Source organism: Myotis daubentonii, chromosome 1, assembly GCF_963259705.1.
Source record: "Myotis daubentonii chromosome 1, mMyoDau2.1, whole genome shotgun sequence".
Classification (NCBI taxonomy): domain Eukaryota; kingdom Metazoa; phylum Chordata; class Mammalia; order Chiroptera; family Vespertilionidae; genus Myotis; species Myotis daubentonii.
The window spans coordinates 46,416,126-46,438,045 of NC_081840.1; the positions used below are offsets into that span (position 1 = coordinate 46,416,126).

Consider the following 21,920-nt stretch of genomic DNA (forward strand, 5'->3'; position numbering starts at 1 on the left):
CTTTATTGAGAGCTATGAGGCTAAAATTTCAAGAAGGGGTATGATTTACTTTTACATGTTCAAATAGAAGTGTAAGAAAGCCTTCCAAGTACAAAATAAGCTAAGGTCCAGAGATAGGTATGTGTCTGTTCAAGCCTTTATTAAACAGGTATTCATTGAGTATCCCAATTGGGTTAAGTACTGTTTTGGCTAAGCCATGGGGATACAGTGGTGATCAAGAATAGACACTGCCACGAACTTACATTCTAAAAAGGAGACAACCTGTGATTGGTCCAGATAAGCAGAATTAGCAGTTCTGGAGAGGTTAAGAAGGAGAGCTGTGGGCTAGGGAAGGCTTCTTTGTATGCGTCATGCAGATTGCCAAGTATGGAAGCTCTTTTCTGCTGCAATTTTGTACATAAGACAGCCTCACTTAATCTTTCGTAACTCCTTACAGAGCTGAACCACTAGCCACATGTGCCTATTGAGCACCTGAAATGTGTTACAAGTATTAAATACACATTGAATTTCAAAAGTTAGTACTTGCCAAAAAATATGTAAAATATCTCAATAATTTTAAAATTAATTACATGTTGAGGTGATGATATTTTGGATATGAGTTAACTGAAATATATTATTAAACTTAATTTCATCTATTTCTTTTTACTTTTAAAATGTGGCTTCTATAAAAATTAAATTTATGGTTCTCATTCGTGGCTTGCATTGTTTTTATTTTAGAGCTGCCTGTTATAATTCAATAGTATGTTCCTAGTGCATACTTAGAAGAAAATATTTACTGTGAAACTATTATTAAAGATGTACTAAGGGCAGTATGGGTATATAGCACTCAGATAAGTCCTTATTTTTTCTCTTTATTCTCTTTTGATCTTCTTTTTACTCAGCTATCTTTGCCTTTTCAACTTTATTAATGACTGTCATATTTTTGTAGAGACATTTGCTTAATCAGCTGGTGGTTCAGAATTAAAGGAAACTCTAGGTAAGAGCAAAATACTCTTAGGTTTTCCAATTTTAGGGAGCTGTTACCCTGCTTTTGCCTCTGTGCTTTTAGCTCTCTATATACCTGCCTATAAGATTCACTCTCCTCCTCCAATCTAATCAACTAACCATCATCCTTCAGGAGTTAGCCTGTGACTCCTGTTCTGTGAAACTTTCTACAGCTCACTCAGTCAAGGTTATGATGCACCTCTTTTCCTTCCTTCCTTCCTTTCTTTCTTTCTTTCTTTCTTTCTTTCTTTCTTTCTTTCTTTCTTTCTTTCTTTCTTTCTTTCTTTATTTATTTTATTTTTAATCCTCACCTGAGGGTATGTTTTTTATTGATTCTAGAGAGAAAAGAAGGGAGAGACAGAGTGACTGACATTGATGTGACAGAGAAACATCGATGGGTTGTCTCTGATCGCCCCAAATGGGAATCAAACAGGATGACGCTCCAACCAACTGAGCCACACCAGCCAGGGCTAGATGCCCCTCTATCACTATAGCACTCTATTCTCACTTGTAATGTTTGATGAATGGAGAAACTGACCACCAGACACTTTGAACTTAATTGAATTTGAAACTGGGAAGCAGGGACATTGCAGCATTCTTCAGACTAACTGAAAATCTGTAAGATAAATGAGTTTGCTTTACTTCCTTGCGTGTCTTCATGCCTCCTCAGTGATCAGAATTATGAGGTCTTTTGTTGTTGTTGTTTATTAGTTTTTGTTACTCTTCACACAAGGATATTTTTTCTATTGATTAGAGAAACTAGAAGGGAGGGAAGGTATGGTGGGGGGTGGAGAGAGACACATAGATTAGTTGTCTCCGGCAAGTGCCCTGACTGGGGTCAGGGATCGAACCTGCAACCCAGGTACGTGTCCTTGACCAGGAATCCAACCCAACACCCTTCTGTGTACAGGATGGCTCTCTACCACTGAGCCTCACCAGCCAGGGCTAAAGTAATCTTGAATGTTCCATCAGGTTCTATCAGTTTTTACTGGAGAGAGATTTGGGTGTAGGCTCAAATAAGAAAAAAATGTCAGGCTTCAGCATCTGTTCCATTGACTGGTGGTGGTTCTATGGCAAGCTGCTTACTCTCTATTTTTCCTATTCAGAAAAATGAGGGTGACACTTGGTACTTTACTCTCCCAGGGCTATTTTGATGCTTAAGGACTGATATTTCAATATTAAAAGAGTTTCGTAATAGAGGACACTCTGCTTCTGTGCTATGATTAGACGGCGTGCCTTAATGGATTTTGTTTTCCTCAATTAGGACACTTCTGGGAACAATTTGTTAAATGGGCCCAAAGGTATTGAAAACCTATCCTTATCTGCTTTTTATAATTTCTATATTAATTTAATCATATGTCAAGTCGCTTCTTGAATTTCTAAATGATTAATTCATTAAGCTTTATTTGGTAGTTGTATTAGAAAAATGCCATTAATGCACTCCTGATGTAATCTTAAGGGAAATATTACTCTTTATTTACTTGAGTTCATAGCCTATCAACATTATCAATATGTTATGATGGCCTGTTAGGTTCAAATACAGACCATGTTTTATGGAATCTTTACAAAATCAGTTAACCTATCAAAGTAATGTGACCCAGTAGTTCTTGTTGTGACTCTAGATGTTCTTGAATTTAGGGCACTGATAAGTATGTGATATAGAAAAAAGAACCTGAGACTTGGAAGCAAAAGTTGAGGTTTTAGGTCTTAACTACATCACTCACTATGATACCTACATGTACTTGTTAATTTTAAATGGGAGGACCTGTATAAGAACACTTCATAAACTGTAAAACATACTTTTGTGACTGGACTATTTTTTTTTATTAAATCTTTATTGTTCAGATTATTACATTTGTTCCTCTTTTTTCCCCCCCATAATTCCCCTCCTCCCAGTTCCCACCCCACCGTCCGCCCTCACTCCCCCCACTGTCCTCATCCATAGGTGCACGATTTTTGTCCAGTCTCTTCCCGCATCTCCCACACCCCTTTTCCCCCCAAGAATAGTCAGTCCATTCCCTTTCTATGTCCCTGATTCTATTATAATCACCAGTTCATTCTGTTCATCAGATTATTTATTCACTTGATGCTTAGATTCACTTGTTGATAGATGCATATTTGTTGTTCATAATTTGTATCTTTACCTTTTTCTTCTTCTTCCTCTTCTTAAAGGATACCTTTCAGCATTTCATATAATACTGGTTTGGTGGTGATGAACTCCTTTAGCTTTTCCTTATCTGTGAAGCTCTTTATCTGACCTTCAGTTCTGAATGATAGCTTTGTTGGATAAAGTAATCTTGGTTGTAGGTTCTTGGTATTCATCACTTTGAATATTTCTTGCCACTCCCTTCTGGCCTGCAAAGTTTCTGTTGAGAAATCAGCTGACAGTCGTATGGGTATTCCCTTGTAGGTAACTGAGTTTCTTTCTCTTGCTGCTTTTAAGATTCTCTCTTTGTCTTTAGCCCTTGGCATTTTAATTATGATGTGTCTGGGTGTGGTCCTCTTTGGATTCCTTTTGTTTGGGGTTCTCTGCGCTTCCTGGACTTGTAGGTCTATTTCTTTCACCAGGTGGGGGAAGTTTTCTGTCATTATTTCTCCAAATAGGTTTTCAATATCTTGCTCTCTCTCTTCTTCTGGCACCCCTATAATTCTGATGTTGGTACGCTTGAAGCTGTCCCAGAGGCTCCTTACACTATCTTCATATTTTCGGATTCTTTTTTCATTTTGCTTTTCCGGTTGGGTGTTTTATGCTTCTTTGCATTTCAAATCTTTGACTTGATTCTTGCGCTCCTCTGGTCTGCTGTTGGGAGTCTGTATAATATTCTTTATTTCAGTCAGTGTATGCTTAATTTCTAGTTGGTTCTTTATCACAACATCGAGGGTCTCATTAGATTTCTTGTAGATCTTTTTAAGTTTATCGGCAATTTCTAGAAAATTATTGAAAGACCTTAAAAGTGTGGTTCTGAACTCTATATCCTCCATTGACAATTTTGTCCTGTTTCTTTGTCTCCGCATTTTTTATGCTTTCTTGGTGCACCCCCTAGTGGTCTTTGTGTGCAGTCTTGTTGTAGTTAAGCCTTGATTGTTGTAGGTATCAACTGGCTGTGAGAATCAGCTGTGTCTGCAGTGGGAAAACTTCTGTCCTCTGGGGAGGTGCTAATCTAGCCTTTGTCTGAGGCTATCCAGCAAATGCCTTTGTGCAGGGCTTGGGTGGGGCGGGTCGCACGGGATCAAACCGGGTGGACGGAGGGAGCAGTTATGGCTGCTCTCAGTCCCGTCCCCAGAGGCTCTGCCTTTCAGAGTCCCAGCAACCGCTGCAAACCTCGGAGGGAAAGCTGCACTCGAGTTCTGACCTGCCAGACAGTCCCGCTTCTCCCGTTTGAGTCTGGGTCCCTAGAGACTCACCCAGAACTGGAGCTCAGAGCTTGAGACTCCCTCCTGATTGAAACAGACAACCGCGCCCTCAGCCGCCAGCCCGCTCCACGCGCACCTCCGCACCTTTGTATTTTCCGCACTGCGCCTCCTCTGAGTCTCGGTATGCTGTTCTCTTTCCTTCTAGTTGAAGAATTTCCCCTCACCCAGCCTTCCTGTGGTTCTGGGTGATGTCTGTTTTGTCTTTTAGTTGTATTTTTGAAGTGATTGTGCGAGGCAGCAATCTCCAATATTTACCTATGCCGCCATCTTGGTTCTCCTGGACTATTTTTTGAATGAAATTTTCTAAATGTAGCATTGAACGAATAGTGGGGTAGGAAGGATTCTCCTGACTTTTAAATATAAATAGTAATTTGGATAAAAAGCTAGGCGATACCCTCCAGAAGCTAGGAGATAACTTTGTGCCGGGGCTTTGGAAATAATGGATTAAGACAGGTTCTAAAAGTTTCCTTGAATACTCCATGGGCCTGCATACTTAAGAAATAGGACTATAGTGCTAACTGCTGAAATAGATCCAGGACTCAAGACAGACTAAAGAGCATTTAGAACTGTGGCAATTTGGCAACATATGCTAAAATGTTAAATATGCATGCCCCTTGACTTAGCATTTTCTCTTCCAAGAATGTTCGCAGATATGTTTGTATTCTTGCCCCAAAATGTGGGCACAAAGATTTTTTGCAGTATGTTATGCATATTTGTCTAAACACTCATTTTAAAATGGTAGAGTTCAAGCTCACTTAAGAGAGAGGGTGGGTCAGGGGAAGAATTTCTTGGCTCGCAAAATTGAGAAATCCAGCAATAGTTTTAGCTTAGGCCAGCCAGATCTAGGATCAACACTCTCCTTGTTCCTCAGGTTATGTGGTATATTTGTCTGTCTCTCTTGCTCACCGCTCTGCTTTCTCTGTTAGTTCCATTCTCAGATAGACAGTCTACCTATTCTCATGTAGTAGTGTCTGGCAGCTCCTTCCATTTTGGCAATCATAGAGGGGGCGGGTGGGGGATTGCTGCTCCTCTGTAGTTCCACAGGAGTCCCAGACTTTACTATCATTGTTCTGATGTGGCTCAAGCATACATTCTTGACTCAGTTTCCCAGGGTAGAGGGATAGCATACTCCGATTAACCTACTTGAGTCAGATCCTTGGATGACAGTGGGAAATGGGTTTAAAAAATGTATGGATAAACCTAAATGTCCATCAGTACTGGAAAACAAACATACATGATTTATCAGAGTGGGATACTATGTAGCTATTAAAATGAATGAGGTATATTTGTGTCTTGACAGAAATTGCTATGTAATATTAAATTAAAAATGAAGTTGCAGAAAAGTATTCTTAGTTATGCATATGTGCATTATTCGTTATGGATGTGAATACTTTTTCTTCATGTATTTCTGTACTGCTTTTAGTCTGCTGTTTTATTTGTTTGAAATGGGTATATATATCACTTACATAATTTTAAAAAGTAATGCTCCAGGTGGCCCCTATTCTGGACCAGCGCTGGAATTGACAGAGCTCAAGAACTATAGAGAGATGGACATATGATAGGAAAGCTGAAAAGATAGTATTCTTTTTTTTCTTTTTTCTTTTTTATTAAATCTTTATTGTTCAGATTATTACAGTTGTCCCTCTTTTTCCCCCCCATAGTTCCCCTCCACACGGTTCCCACCCCACCCTCCTCCCTGACCCCCCCCCCCACTTTCCTCATCCATAGGTGCACGATTTTTGTCCAGTCTCTTCCCGCATCCCCCACACCCCTTTACCCTCCCACCCCAAGAATTGTCAGTCCACTCCCTTTCTATGCCCCTGATTCTATTATATTCACCAGTTTATTCTGTTCATCAGATTATTTATTCACATGATTTTTAGGTTCACTTGTTGATAGACGTGTATTTGTTGTTCATAATTTGTATCTTTATCTTTTTCTTCTTCTTCCTCTTCTTAAAGAATACCTTTCAACATTTCATATAATACTGGTTTGGTGGCGATGAATTCCTTATCTATGAAGCTCTTTATCTGACCTTCAATTCTGAATGATAGCTTTGCTGGATAAAGTAATCTTGGTTGTAGATTCTTGGTGTTCATCACTTTGAATATTTCTTGCCACTCCCTTCTGGCCTGCATAGTTTCTGTTGAGAAATCAGCTGACAGTCGTATGGGTATTCCCTTGTAGGTAACTGAGTTTCTTTCTCTTGCTGCTTTTAAGATTCTCTCTTTGTCTTTTGCCCTTGGCATTTTTAATTATGATGTGTCTTGGTGTGGTCCTCTTTGGATTCCTTTTGTTTGGGGTTCTCTGCGCTTCCTGGACTTGTAGGTCTGTTTCTTTCACCAGGTGGGGGAAGTTTTCTGTCATTATTTCTTCAAAGAGGTTTTCAGTATCTTGCTCTCTCTCTTCTTCTGGCACCCCTATAATTCTGATGTTGGTACGCTTGAAGCTGTCCCAGAAGCTCCTTACACTGTCTTCGTATTTTTGGATTCTTTTTTCATTTTGCTTTTCCGATTGGGTGTTTTTTGCTTCTTCATATTTCAAATCTTTGACTTGATTCTTGCAATCCTCTAGTCTGCTGTTAGAACTCTGCATAATATCCTTATTTCAGTCAGTGTATGCTTAATTTCTAGTTGGTCCTTTTTCATAACCTCAAGGGTCTCACTAGATTTCTCAAGGGTCTCACTACATTAATTGGTGGTCTCACCAGACTTTTGAGGGTCTTACTAAATTTATCGGTGGATTCTAGAAAGTTCTTGAAAAACCTTAAAAGTGTGGTTTTGAACTCTATATCCAGTCGTTTGCTTTCCTCCATTTCTGTCATTTGTGACCTGTTTCTTTGTCTCCGCATTTTTTATGCTTCCCTGTGTTGGTAGAGTGGCTTTGTGTGCTAGGTGTCCTATAGGGCCCAGTGGCTCAGCCTCTCCAATTACCTGAGGTCGACACTCTTGGTGCACCCCTTTGTGGGCTTTGTGCACAGTCTTGTTGTAGTTAAGCCTTGATTGTTGTAGGTATCACTGGGAGGAATTGACCTCCAGGCCAATTGGCTGTGAGAGTCAGCTGTGTCTACAGTGGGAGAACTTCTGTGCTGAAGACACCCTTCTGGGGCAAGACTTTCTTCAGTGGGGCTTTGGTGCTCACTGAGTCTGCCCCCCGAGTGTGCCCTTAATGGATCTGAGGAGTTGTAATTGGATGGTCCCACTCTGACCACTGGGTACACTGGCTCTTGGATCTAAGGAGGTGCCCTCGTAGCTCCTGCCTGAGGCTACCCAGCAGGAGCTACGAGGAGGTCTGCAGATTCCCCTTCCTTGTTTGGGGTTTGAAGGTGCCCAGATGAGGCCCAGCTGTGAAGCAATGCAAGCTGCTGTGGGGCCTTGGGCCTTCTCTTGGAAGTTCTGGGTCTGTCTGGCCCAGCTGCAGTTTGTTAGGTAATTTTCAGATTGCAAAGGGCCAGGGCATTCATATGAAAAAGCCTCTGCACACAGCTTGGGTGGGGTGGGGTCTCAGGGAATCAACAGGGCGGAGCAAGCAGCTATGGCTGATCCTCAGCCCTGCCCTAAGGGGCCCCATGTCTCAGTGTCCCGGTAATTGCTGCAAGCACCTCTGAGAGAAAGTCGCCCTCAAGTTCTGCCCGCTGCCAGGCAGTCCAGTTTCTCCTCGTATGAGTCTGGCTCCCCAGAGACTCACCTGGAACTGGAGTTCAGAGCAGTCAGGGGCTTGTGACTCCCTCCCGATTGAAAAAGACAGCCGCGTCCTCAGTTGCCAGCCCTTGCCGTGTACACCTCCGTACCTCTGCACTTCTGCACCTCTTCTGAGTCTCAATGTGCTTTTCTCTTTCCTTCTAGTAGAATTTCCACTCAGCCAGCCTTCCTGTGGTTCTGGATGATGTCCGTTTTGTCTTTTAGTTGTATTTTTGAATTTGTTGTGGGAGGCAGCAATTTCCGGTGTTTACCTATGTGGCCATCTTGGTTTCTCCCAAAAGATAGTATTCTTGGATCTGATACAAAAATCATGGGAACTAAGAGGTGGATAGGACAGATTTAACTGCCTGTGTAGCAGGAGCAGATTTATAATCCTAAAAGAGTGACAAGAGAATTTCTAGAAAAAGTAAAAATAGTAACCAAAAGGTTCGTGGTTTGGAAGAGATGGGGTAGTGAGCATGGAGAATAACTTTGGAAATCACATGAATGAAAGGGAACAACAAAGGCAGAGAATGTGGGTGGCTTAGTGTAAAGAAGAGAGCAGTTAACCTGCAGTTGAGAAATTGGTTATGTTTATTTAGGAAACCCTATTACCTAGGAAAGGTCACGTAACATCTCACAGTATCTATCTCCTATGGACAAGGTAGTTTTTTGAGAGAGGGGAACACATTTATATTTGTTTGTAGCTTTTGCTGCTGTTAATTAAAATGAATAATTCTGCATAGTTCACCTATATATGGCAGAACGGCAAGATGAAACCAGTTATCACATACAACCATCATGAAAGAAAACACACAGAAGAAAGTCAGTGTAGAACTATAACTCTGAAAAAATCATTCTCATGGAATTCAAACAAGAGCTACTCAGAAATATCAATTGTGGTAGCATTCCGTGCACATTTTAAATCTGATTCATTTGTTTTTCTCTGTATATATGTGTATTTTTGCATTTTGAGGCAAGTATTGTGCAGTACAAATAGAAAACTCAGGTGGCATTTCATTGAGTTTTATTTACTTGCTTAGTACTTCTACCCTTACCTACCATATGCTTGGACTAGTACTAGGCATTGACATACAAATGTAATTGTCACTACCTTCAAACAGCCTTTGGGTTGTAGGGAAGACAGCCACATGGACAAAGAAAGTGTAATGGGAATGAATTAGGACTGTGAGGAAGGGAGTCACTGTACTTTGAGTAATTTTTCCCCCCTTCTCATTGCTTCTAAATGCTTGTTAGAACTTTCTTGGCTTTTTAATTATTCTTAAGATGGGTGTTAAGAAAAGTTCAGCATCTCTTAGAGTTTAAAATTCTGTCTTCATAACTTAAATCACAGGAACTGCAGTGCTAAAGAAGGTGGAAAATTTTCAGAGACTGGGTTATTATCCTTTAAATTTACCAGTTCTGAGCTGACTTAGTCCTTTTTGGAAAGAGAAAGAATTCCACACCCCCCAGTACACAAAATACTTGTTAAACAGTTTTTATCTTAGATGCAGTCTACTACAGAAAGAATCCATCTTCTATCTTGGGCTTTCTTTCCTGACTCCTTTGGATAAATAAAACTTTGAACGTGCTTTGAGGTTCAAGGCCTTGGTAAGTGTGTGTGTGTGTGTGTGTGTGTGTGTGTGTGTGTGTGTGTGTGTGTGTGTGTGGTTTAATAGGTAAATGGTAAAAGCTCAATTTCTGTGGCTAACTGCTCTTGCCTTTCCTCGCCTTCCCTACCCCAACTCCCAGTACAAATTTGAGTTCATATTAGCATCATATGTCTAGTGATACTCAAGTTCCCAAGAGGCCTCTGAACAAAATGATTGTAGAACATCTTTCATTACAGGAGACACAAAGTAATCCTGATTTCTTAATTCTGGTTCTAGCTATTCTTCTTATTAAGCCAGCATTTTGAACTGATTCATATCGTAGAGGCATTTTTCAAATTCAGAAATATCAGAGGGATTCTGTCCTTAAAAGAGAAACATGTGTATTGTCTCATATCTTTGTAATAATGAATTGTTTTTATGGAGTTATTTCCTGAGTTTTAAAGGCTTTGCTTTCATTTTCCCTTTTCAGTTTTTCCTATGGAATATCATCCTGTTTATCTGCCTATTCTTTCTATTTTCTTGTTAAATAGATTTGTTTAATATTATTAATGATAATTCCCCATGTATTAGTAATTCCCTGATTCTCTCAAACACTAAAGAACATTCAATAGTTGTGCAGGAAGCCACTGCCATTGATGGGACCAAGGATAGTTTAATTTTGGAGAAAAACTATTCTATTGTCTTTAAAAATTAAAAAACAACTATAAACAAAAGAGAGGGATTGCCAAGGTCATTATGCCCTTAAAGGTTTTTTCCAGCCCTAACTTTAGAAGACAGTTGTCACCAAGATATGCTTATTTTTTCATAGAATTTTAATGTAGAAGTTATTTTTTTACATCCAGATATTAATATAGGTATGGGACTTTGAAATTGCTTCACAGCTAGGTAATTTAGTTTTTCAAAAAGATGAAAGGCTAATTATTAGGCAGTAATGTGATCAAATTACCAAAAGCTTCAAGGTGGTTCTATTTCAGTTCTCAGCCTGATGTGCATTTAAAAATATCTCTACTTAGAGTAGTTACTGTTCATAATGCATTATGGAATCTTTTTAGGTAACCGATTGGGTGATAAAGAAGCCATTATCCTTGATTTGGTCTGTTTAACCCAAATTTATGACAGACTGAAAATTAGCTGTAGTATTGTATACCTTCCTATTTTATTCAACTTAATATATGTGGGAGCCATATGTCCAGCAGGATTTATGTTATTTATGGAGGGAAAGGGTGTTTTATAGTGCCTTGTGAAAGTATACAAGATAACGTGGGATATATCCTTGAATTTTGGGTTTATAAGAGATTTAATCTGTACCTAAAGGAAGTACAATTAAATCTATTGTAAATCCTTCAAAATGGGAAAATTCAGAATTTACTTCTTTAATTTAGAAGGGAGAACTTATTAGTGGTTTGTTTCCAGAACAGATAAGAGATTATAAAACTAATTTGGTTTCTTCAAATGAATTGAAGAATTCAGTGCATATCCACCTGTCTACCTCTGTTCACTTCATTTTCATTACTTCATAATTATTTGCAGGAAGTACCTTGTTTACCCCATGTGTAGTTGTATAGTTTGTGTTGCATTTAAGCCTTTGCCCTCACACCCAGTCTTATTAAAGGATTTCATAGCATAATGCTAATTAATTTAAAATTTCTTAAGCAATGAATTAGAGATGGCTCTGCAAAAGAAGAATAAAATGTAAAATTCAAGATTTCTCATTTAAATGCAACTCAGGTGATAATAATTACTGTGCCGTAATCTCTGACCCAAGAGACAGACTTTCTTTTATTTTTTGTGGGTTTTTTGTTTGTTTCTTAAAATATGTTTTTATTGATTTTATAGAGGATGGGAGAGGGAGAAAGAGAAACATCAATGATGGGAAAGAATCATTGGTTGGCTGCCTCCTGATCAAGCCCCAACCAGGCATGTGCCCTAACTGGGAATTGAACCAGGATCTCCTGGTCAATGCTCAACCACTGAGCCACACCAGCTGGGGGCAGACAAATTCTCTTAGGGGCCTATATTGTGCTTCACCACCAGCACTGGCCACTTTATGGGGAGTCATGCAAGAAGCTAGGCACAGAATGGAACTTGCGTGGGTGTTCTTCGGTACAAGTAGTTCTAATAAATTACAGCTACAGCTCCCAGAAAGACTTCTATACTCAGCAGCACATTTTCTGTAATCTAAGAAACTCCAAATAAATCTTTTAAATAGCTTCAAAATGATTCCCTTCAAAAGGTACTGAGTCTAATTGTTCTGATGTGAAAGAACTTCTGAAAGAGAAGTTCAATTAGTGTTTTCTGAGTCCTCATAATATATTAGTCATAAAACAAAGCAATGCCCTTTATTTTTACCCTGTAGATACAGTGTTTTCCAGCTGAGCTTACACTTCAGAATCACCTTTGTTGCTACGCTTACATCCACTACTAGAATTCTGTTTTAGTAGGTTTGAAATGAAGTAAAAGCATCTGTTTTTTAAAGTTTTAGAGACGTTTCTAATAGCCACACTTCCAGTTGAGTAACACTACCAGCTTATATTTGAATTTATATCACACCTATTCTATATAACATGTAAGCAACTCTCATTCATACTGGTTCTATGGCTTTACAAAGAGGAACTTAGAAAGTAGCTATAGTCAGAATTTTGGACGTAAAAGGGAACCATTCTAAACCTTTCCTCTTTACAGAGTCGGTAGCAGAACCAAATACTAGGTCCAAGACCGACTTGAACTAGCTGCACTAGCTTCTTGAGCCTAGTTTTTCTTTGAGAAAAGCTTCAAAGCCACTCAGTAATCTAGAAATTGTCTTGAGCGTCCCAAAGCCTGCCAGGGTATTGTGAAGTCTCTGAGTATTTAATAAAAGGAACAGTAATGCAGCCAGCAGGAAGTTCTAACAGTTTTGAAGTTACTAGGCAGGAGTCATGGGTGATAAAACGTCTAGTTAGAAATTATAGTCATCACTCAGAATGCTTTTGTGACTTCTTTGTAAACATGTAACTTTCTGACAAGAAATGCCTAGATTTCGTACTAATGATTATCAGGAACAAGGTGATCATTTGTCCTGTTTAAACTAATCCTTAAGCAGGAAGTCTAAGAAATTAGGTCAGTATTATATTTTTAAGCAGGCCTGACTTTTAGCTTACTTCAGAAGGAGGATATTGTGCCCAGATACACAGTTTAACCAACTAAAGGAATAATATACTTATTAATTATGAGTAAATTTGGCTATAAAAAAAAACCCAATCAGCCGAGACCGGTTTGGCTCAGTGGATAGAGCGTCGGCCTGCGGACTGAGGGGTCCCGGGTTCGATTCCGGTCAAGGGCATGTACCTGGGTTGCGGGCACATCCCCAGTAGGAGATGTGCAGGAGGCAGCTGATCAATGTTTCTCTCTCATCGATGTTTCTAACTCTCTATCTCTCTCCCTTCCTCTCTGTAAAAAATCAATAAAATATATTTTAAAAAAAACAAACACCCAATCAGTAATAGCCCAGTCAAGGTATAGAGATTGATTTTTCTTTTGGATTAAAAAAGTCCAGAGGGTCCTGCTGGTTTTGCTCAGTGGTTAGAATGTCTGTCCTCGGACCAATGGGTTGCAGGTTCAATTCCTGGTCAATCCCTGGCCCTGGTCAGGGTGAGTATTGGAGGCAACAAGTTGATGTGTCTCGCTCACATCAATGTTCCTCCTTCTTTCCTGCTCTCCCTCTCCTTTTCCCCCCTCTCTCCCTCCTTCTTTTCCACTCTCCAAAAATCAATGGAAAAAAATACCCTCGGGTGAGGATTTTTTAAAAAATTCCAGAGGGAAGGGAAGTCCACCATTGGTATGGTTACTTCATAGCCATCAGGAGCTCGGGTTCTTTTATTTACTTTTTATTTTATTTTAGAGATAGGAAAGGGGAGAGAGAGACAGACACAATGATGTGAGAGAGAAACATTGACCAGTTGCCTCCCGTATATGCCCAGACCGGGGATAGAACCCACAACCTTTTGGTGTATGGAGTGACACTCCAACCAACTGAGCCACCCAGCCAGGGCTGTTTCATCCACTCTTGACACTAACTTATATCCTTAAAGTGTCTGATAGTTCTAGTTGGCTTCTGGAGCTTCAGCCATCATCGAAGGGGCATAGCTCCAACTTGAGTCATCTTCCTTGAAAGAGCTTTTCTAGAACCACCTCATTCAACAATTTCTGCTTCCATCTCACCTGTCATTCCTATTATCAAGGGAGGCTGGAAAGATATGTGTAACTGGGAAGGTTGTTATTCACTATAATTAGGAATTCGGTTATTAAGAAAGAAGAGAGTAGATATTGGGCAGGTGACTAACATCTGCTACAGCATGTTTTTCAAGAATATAATACTTTAAATATTAGGAAAACCAAATTTTAGTGACATCAAAAACAATTATTCAGAATATAAATTTAAAAGATCTCCTGGCTCATTTGGTTGAGCATCATCCATGCACCCAAAGGTTGCTAGTTTGATTCCCAGTCAGGCACATGGTTTGGTCCCTGGTCAGGGTGCATAGGGGAGGCAGCGATTTGATGATTCTCTCTCCCTCTCTCTTCCTTTCACTCTAAAACCAATAAAAATATATTTTAAAATAACCCCAAACTACCATCTACCATGTATTTGGTTAATAAAAGCAATACATCTCTATGATAGAGTTCTGTTTTGGCTTTCTCGGCAGGACTCGTTGGGAACAGCTGTTAGGTTTTGTATATTTTAAATGAACGAAAGAATGAGTTCTTCAAAACAACAGGGGAAAAAGACTTTTCAAATTAAATTCTGTTTCCTTTTGGAGATAGGAAGAATCAAAACAAGCACAAAGACAATTCAGTGGACATTTATGGAACTAGCAGGAGCAGAATATACTATATTAGATGATTTGAGGTAGGAATGAATTTATGAAAACACTCATTGTTTAGTATTTAGATGGAACAAGGTAGACTGATGCAATACATTAAATAGTTTAACATATATATTATAGCTAACACCAGATATATAAGACTTATCCTGGAGAGAATGATGGGCACAGTACATTAAAACTTTAAGTAGTAGATACTGTATTAGTTCATTTGGGCTGTTATATCAGAATACCACACATTCTGGATGGCTTATAAACACAGAAATTTATTTCTCACAGTTCCAGAAGTTGGAAGTCCAAGATCAGGGTGCCAACATGGTTAGTTAGGTTCTGGTGAAGGCCCTCTTCTGTGTTGCAGACTGAATAGGTAAAGGATCTCTAAGGGGGTCTCTTTCATAAAGGTATTTGTAGGTAAAAACAAGCAGTAATCAGCATCATATGCAACTGTAGGCTATGGTATACATAAATGTGTAAGATGGAAGTGTTTGTGCTCTGTGAGACCAGATTTTTTTTTTTAATTAAATCTTTATTGTTCGGATTATTACATTTGTTCCTTTTTTTTCCCCTCCCATAACTCCCCTCCTCCCAGTTCCCGCCCCACCCTCCGCCCTCACTCCCCACCCACTGTCCTCATCCATAGGTGCACGATTTTTGTCCAGTCTCTTCCCACATCTCCCACACCCCTTTCCCCCCCAAGAATAGTCAGTCCATTCCCTTTCTATGTCCCTGATTCTATTATAATCAACAGTTCATTCTGTTCATCAGATTATTTATTCACTTGATTCTTAGATTCACTTGTTGATAGATGCATATTTGTTGTTCATAATTTGTATCTTTACCTTTTTCTTCCTGTTCCTCTTCTTAAAGGATACCTTTCAGCATTTCATATAATCCTGGTTTGGTGGTGATGAACTCCTTTAGCTTTTCCTTATCTGTGAAGCTCTTTATCTGACCTTCAATTCTGAATGATAGCTTTGCTGGATAAAGTAATCTTGGTTGTAGGTTCTTGGTATTCATCACTTTGAATATTTCTTGCCACTCCCTTCTGGACTGCAAAGTTTCTGTTGAGAAATCAGCTGACAGTCGTATGGGTATGCCCTTGTAGGTAACTGAGTTTCTTTCTCTTGCTGTTTTTAAGATTCTCTCTTTATCTTTTGCTCTTGGCATTTTAATTATGATGTGTCTTGGTGTGGTCCTCTTTGGATTCCTTTTGTTTGGGGTTCTCCGCGCTTCTTGGACCTGTAGGTCCATTTCTTTCACCAGGTGGGGGAAGTTTTCTGTCATTATTTCTTCAAATAGGTTTTCAATATCTTGCTCTCTCTCATCTTCTGGCACCCCTATAATTCTGATGTTGGTACGCTTGAAGCTGTCCCAGAGGCTCCTTACACTATCCTCGCATTTTTGGATTCTTTTTTCATTTTGCTTTTCCGGTTGGATGTTTTTTGCTTCCTCGCATTTCAAATCATTGACTTGATTCTTGCGCTCCTCTGGTCTGCTGTTGGGCGTCTGTATAATATTCGTTATTTCAGTCCGTGTGTGCTTACTTTCTAGTTGGTTCCCCAATATAAGATCGAGGGTCTTATTAGTTTTCGTATAGATCTCATTAAGTTTATCGGCAGCTTCTAAACAGTTCTTGAGAGACCTTAAAACTGTGGTTCTGAACTCTATTTCTTCCATTGACAATTTTGTCCTGTTTCTTTGTCTCCGCATTTTGTTATGCTTCCTTGGTGCACCCCCTAGTGGTCTTTGTTCGCAGTCTTATAGATAAATCTTGATTATTGTAGCTAATTCCAGGGAGGGTTTGACCTCCAGGCCAAGTGGCTATGAGAATCAGCTGTGTCAGCAGTGAGAGAACTTCTGTCCTCTAGGGAGGTGCTAATCTAGCCTTTGCCTGAGGCTATCTGGCAAATGCCTCTGTGCAGGGCTTGGGCGGGGCGGGTCGCACAGGATCAACAGGGTGGGCCGGAGAGAGCAGTTATGGCGGCTCTCAGTCCTGCCCCAAGGAGCTCTGCCTCTCTGAGTCCCAGCACCCGCTGCAAAGCTCGGAGAGAAAGCTGCCCTCGCTCTGACCGAAGCCAGACAGTCCCGCTTCTCCCGTTTGAGTCTGGGTCCCTAGAGACTCGCCCGGATCAGGAGCTCAGAGTCTTCGACTCCCTCCCGATTGAAAACAACAACCGCGCCCTCCACCACAAGCCCACTCCACGCACTCCGCACCTCAGAATTTGACTTCAGCACTGCGCCTCCTCTGAGTGTCCGTATGCATTTCTCTTTCCTCCTAGTTGTAGGACTTCCACTCAGCCAGCGTTCCTGTGGTTCTGGGTGATGTCCCTTCCGTTTTTTGGTTTCACTTTTGAAGTAGTTGTTCAAAGCAGCAAACTCCGGCGTTAACCTATGCCGCCATCTTGGTTCTCCTCAAAACAATTTCTCGAGAAAAAAATGTGAGACCAGATTTTTAAAATGTTCTGGGCCTCATTCATAATCACTGTTCACATGGTGCTATCTAACACATATTCACTGTATACCTCACATTTACAATACACTTTCTTATCAAGTTGCCACTTAGGTAAGAAAGTCTAGATTTTGGCTTCGTATAGCTATGAATTTTAAATCTGGGGAAAACCTAGCCTTGTATCCCCCCCCCCCCTTTTCCTTTTATAATTACTTATCAGTAACCAAACCTTGTCTGTTGACTTTGCTCCAACTAATAGAAAACAGGAAACTACAGAGCCTCCCTGTGAGAAGAGGGCCAGGCTGTACCCTCTGTGACCTCACCCCTTCAGTTTGATTTGATTTGTCCTTGAGGAAACAATTGTAAACAGCTTCACATGTGGCTTTGGCAGTAGGCATAGGAAATGCAAATTAAACCAACTAATGCAGCAGGGTCTGTTAGTCTGGCCTTTTGAGCAAGCCATTTTTGAACCTATTATGATAGTACACTTTTGGGCATCCTTGGGGAAGAATAGTTTACACTCTGATCAAGTAATGGATCAGGAACCCCTCTCGGTCTTATATAGCAGTAGATATGCCATTTGCACTCTGGTATTAAATAACTGCTTATTTGAACTTAATTGTGCAATGACTTAGCTGTTCCCTCCCTTTATTACAGTGGTTCTCAACCTTCTGGCCCTTTAAATACAGTTCCTCATGTTGTGACCCAACCATAAAATTATTTTCGTTGCTACTTCATAACTGTAATGTTGCTACTGTTATGAATCGTAATGTAAATATCTGATATGCAGGATGGTCTTAGGTGACCCCTGTGAAAGGGTCGTTCGACTGCCAAAGGGGTTGCGACCCACAGGTTGAGAACCACTGCTTTATTCGTTCCCTTTGACACTGTTGTGCTCAGTTTAGTTCTCCAGTAGGGATTATGAAAGAAAATGGAAATCTCACAAATTGTACTTTCTTTATAACTCAGTGCTGATACAGCTGTCATATTTTGGTTTTTGTATTCTCCATTCTGCACCCACTTCCCCTCTGCTTTCAGGTGAAGGTCTCCCACAGGTGTATTACTTTGGACCGTGTGGGAAATACAATGCCATGGTGCTGGAGCTCCTCGGCCCTAGCTTGGAGGACTTGTTTGACCTCTGTGACCGAACTTTTACTTTGAAGACTGTGTTAATGATAGCCATCCAGTTGGTAAGTTGACATTGCTATTCTGCAAATGGATAGTCAGTCCCACCCCCCAACACATCCTTTTGTCCCTTTTGGTGATTGGCCAGATGTAGTGGCATCTAGTGAATGTGCACTCACAGGCTTGGTAGTGCATTCCGGGGCAAAAAGGACTAACCCAGAAAAGTCAGGCTGCATCTGCTCTTTGATCTGTTTTAAGAATTGGCACTTTGGAACCGTGCCCTGCCCTTATCTGAAGTGGAAGCATATAATTTAGGTTAGAAAGAAAGAGGATGATTAGGTGAAGTTGTACAAATGCAAATAATTTCTCAGATGTTTTATTTATAGATTTAAACACAACTGTAAGGTTTTGTCATGTCCTCCCCTCTCCCCTTACTGTCGCATCCAAGAAGAGCTTGGAGATGTAATCCACTGCCCTAACTATTAAGATTCCAAAATTGTGTGACCAAGAACCTGCCTTAGTTCTCTGGCCTTCACTTCTCACAGAATGACATAGCTAAGGAGGCAGCTCTCTCAGCTCCTACCAAATTACACACCATTACCAGTTTGAGCAGTTAAGATAGTTCCTTTGAGAAGTCTGTCAGCCCCTCAGAGGAGGATGCAAATGCATCTTTATTGGACTAAGGTGGTAATGGTCTCCTCCACTTTACAGCAAAAACTTGGAAATGTTGGAAAATTGACTTTATATTTTGAACCCAAAATTCAAATGTCCGTGCTTCCCTTTCTGTATTAAGTAAGTAGAAAAGCTTTGTAGCTAGAAATGAACTTAATGAAATTTGAAATACTTTTATGATTATTATTTTAGGGTAATTTTACTTTCATATATAAATCGTACCTTTACCTTTGCTACTAATTAGCTCTGTGATATCAGTCCAGTATTAACTTCTCTGGGCCTCACTTGCCTTAGTTCCACAACTGAGAGAGCTGAACTGGGGAGTCCTATTCAGCTGAGAGGAAGGTGTGGGCAGGATGTGAATGTGGCAGTGGCACTGTCTTCAAAGGCTGCCAATGTAGTTTGATGCACCGTCTCTGCATAGATACTTCTTGCCTCTCAAATGCTTACTTTCTGAAATAACATAAAAACACTTAATTCCATTTACCATTTGCAAATTGTAACATTATGAGGCTTAGCTGACCTGTACTACCCCACTCTTTTATCTGGATATTTGTTATGTGAATATTAGTATCAGAAAATATTTTCTGGTGGAAAAGAGTGAAGTGACTCTGGGTGGTGAAGAAGAAATTAGTTTTATTTTCATTTCAGTAAGTAAAACCTTGGCTGATAAAGCAAATGTTTTCATGTATTTTTTCAGTAGACTTGTTTAGAGTATTTACATCATTGTTTTTTCTCTTTCAGCTTTCTCGAATGGAATATGTGCACTCAAAGAATCTCATTTATCGAGATGTCAAGCCAGAGAACTTCCTGATTGGCCGGCAAGGCAATAAGAAAGAGCATGTTATACACATTATAGACTTTGGACTGGCTAAGGAATACATAGACCCTGAAACCAAAAAACATATACCTTATAGGGAACACAAAAGTTTAACTGGAACCGCAAGATATATGTCTATCAACACGCATCTTGGCAAAGGTGTGTTTATTTCCTGCTCCGTGAACAGGGCAGCTTTTTAAAACAACTTTTTATTCTAATAATACTTTGTCCCCATTGTGCATTACAACTTGTGATTCTTCTTGCTTCACATGGTAAGTGGATTTTTATACTTGAGAACTTAAGATGGTAAGTTAATGACTTTCCTGAGTATCCTGTTGGACAACTTAAGGATTTTAATTCTTTATACAGTTGGCCCATGAAAAACATGGGTTTGACTTCACAGATCCACTTATATGGTTTTTTTTTCTATGAACACTGTAAATGTATTTTCTTTATAATTTTCTTAATTTCTTTGCTATAGCTTACTTCATTGTAAGAATATAACATATAATACATATAACATAAATATGTGTTAATTAACTATGTTACTGGTAAAACTTCTAGTCAACAGTAAGTTATTAGTAGTTAGGTTTTTGGGGAGTCAAAAGTTATATATAGATTTTTTAAAAAAATTCTTTATTAGTTAAGGTATTACAAATGTGTCCTCATCCCCCCTGTTAAACCCCCAACCCCCCCCCCCCCCCCCATATATAGATTTTTGACTGCAAGCAACCAGCATCCTTAACCCCGTGTCCCAGGGTCAACCTTGCTATGTTTCCAAATGTTTAATTTTTTAGCAGTGTGGGTAATAGACTTACTGTATTAAGGTGGTAGTATTGGAATAAGTTTAGTGATGAGTTTGGTATGGATGACCTTGTATATGACATCTGCTTTGGGGAAGAGTGCTTCACTAAAACATGAATTAGTCTTCTGTTCACTGTGCATAATTCCATGAATAATTTTTTAAGGAAGGGGTTATGTCTTATTCAGTGAAAATATATTTGCTTTTCCATGAATCTTACACTTTATACATGATAGTTTGCACAAATATTTCATAATGCTCTAATCAAGGCAAAAGGCCTTATTTGTGAGCAGAAATGGTCCAGAGGAGAATTTTTGTGAGAGAAGCCTAAAGAACAGTGGAAGCCAACTCAGCAGGGTCCTGGGCCTCCCCAGCTTCTCCAGAAAAGCTTTCCTTTTTATATGTTTTATAAATTGTTCTTTCATGGAAGATTCTGTTTGGAGACAAATTCCACAGTGATTGAAAAAAAAAAGTTTGGAAATCACCACCCTAGAGAGTAGACATATAAATGGAATATTACCAAGTTTCAGAATCATAGACATAGCTAATTATATCAGGTGTTTAAATATTAATGAACTGTGGTACACTAATAAGTATTTTTTTCACTAATATATATTTTAAAGACTAAGTTAAATAGCTACAAAGTTGCCTTATAAACTGTACAGGTATTCAGATAATGAATTAGTATTAGCGAAAATTAAAATGACATTACAAAGTAGTGTGATACAACTTTAGTTGAAATCACGAATGCTGCCAGAATTTTTTCAGTAACCACATGGAAATCCTCATTTAACTAAATGTAATACTTTAAAATTAGACTAGAATCTCTGCTACTTATTATCAGTGTCACTTTGGATAATTTTCTTAATCTCCCTGAAACCTTTCTGTAAAATAAGACTAATATTTCACAAGGATGCTTTGAAGATTGAATGGGTGATATATGTAACACAGGTCTCTTGCATAGTGCTCAATATTTCCTCCTTTCTTTTTACAAGGAGACAGACTGTGTTGTAAATAGTAAAGTCATAATTGCTTGGTTTTACTGAGACTGGAAATTATTGTTAGTGTGTGCTTCCTGGGCTCAGGAATTTGTGTTCTGCCTTTATTATTCTTGTCAGGAAAGGCGAGTACAGACAAGGGGAGGAATGGGTATGTGTTATATTTGTATAAGGTTAAGAAAAATGGATACAAATCTTGGCTTTTTCATTTAAAACTATGTGATTTTGGTCCAGTAACCTTCCTCCCTCAGCCTCAGTTATCTTAATCTATGAAATGGGTATGATAAACTTTATATTATAGGTTTGTGTGAGAAAATGCATATAAAGTGTTTAACATAGTGTCTGATAGTAGTAAAGACTTTGTAATGGTAATTACCACTTATTTATTCAACAAAATGTTTTAAGCATCCACTTTTGTCAGACTAGGTTTCTTCATTCTTGGTGTAGCCATTTCTATTGGAACTTAGAGTTTATCTCCAAACTTTGACTTCCTAGTTCCACAGT

General features: G+C 39.3%; 1 protein-coding gene across 11 annotated transcripts in view; it reads left to right on the forward strand.

The window, feature by feature from the left end:
• Positions 1-21,920, forward strand: part of CSNK1G1 (casein kinase 1 gamma 1) — a 162,447-nt gene that overhangs the window by 98,256 nt on the left and 42,271 nt on the right. For all 11 annotated transcript variants that reach the window (XR_009453118.1, XR_009453117.1, XR_009453119.1 and 8 more), the window contains 2 exons: positions 18,038-18,189; positions 19,541-19,775. Coding sequence is in view for 7 of the 11 variants with exons in the window: in XM_059699064.1 (XP_059555047.1) it covers positions 18,038-18,189; positions 19,541-19,775 (387 nt within the window). In the remaining 4 variants the exon portion in view is untranslated. The remainder of the gene's footprint in view (positions 1-18,037; positions 18,190-19,540; positions 19,776-21,920) is intronic.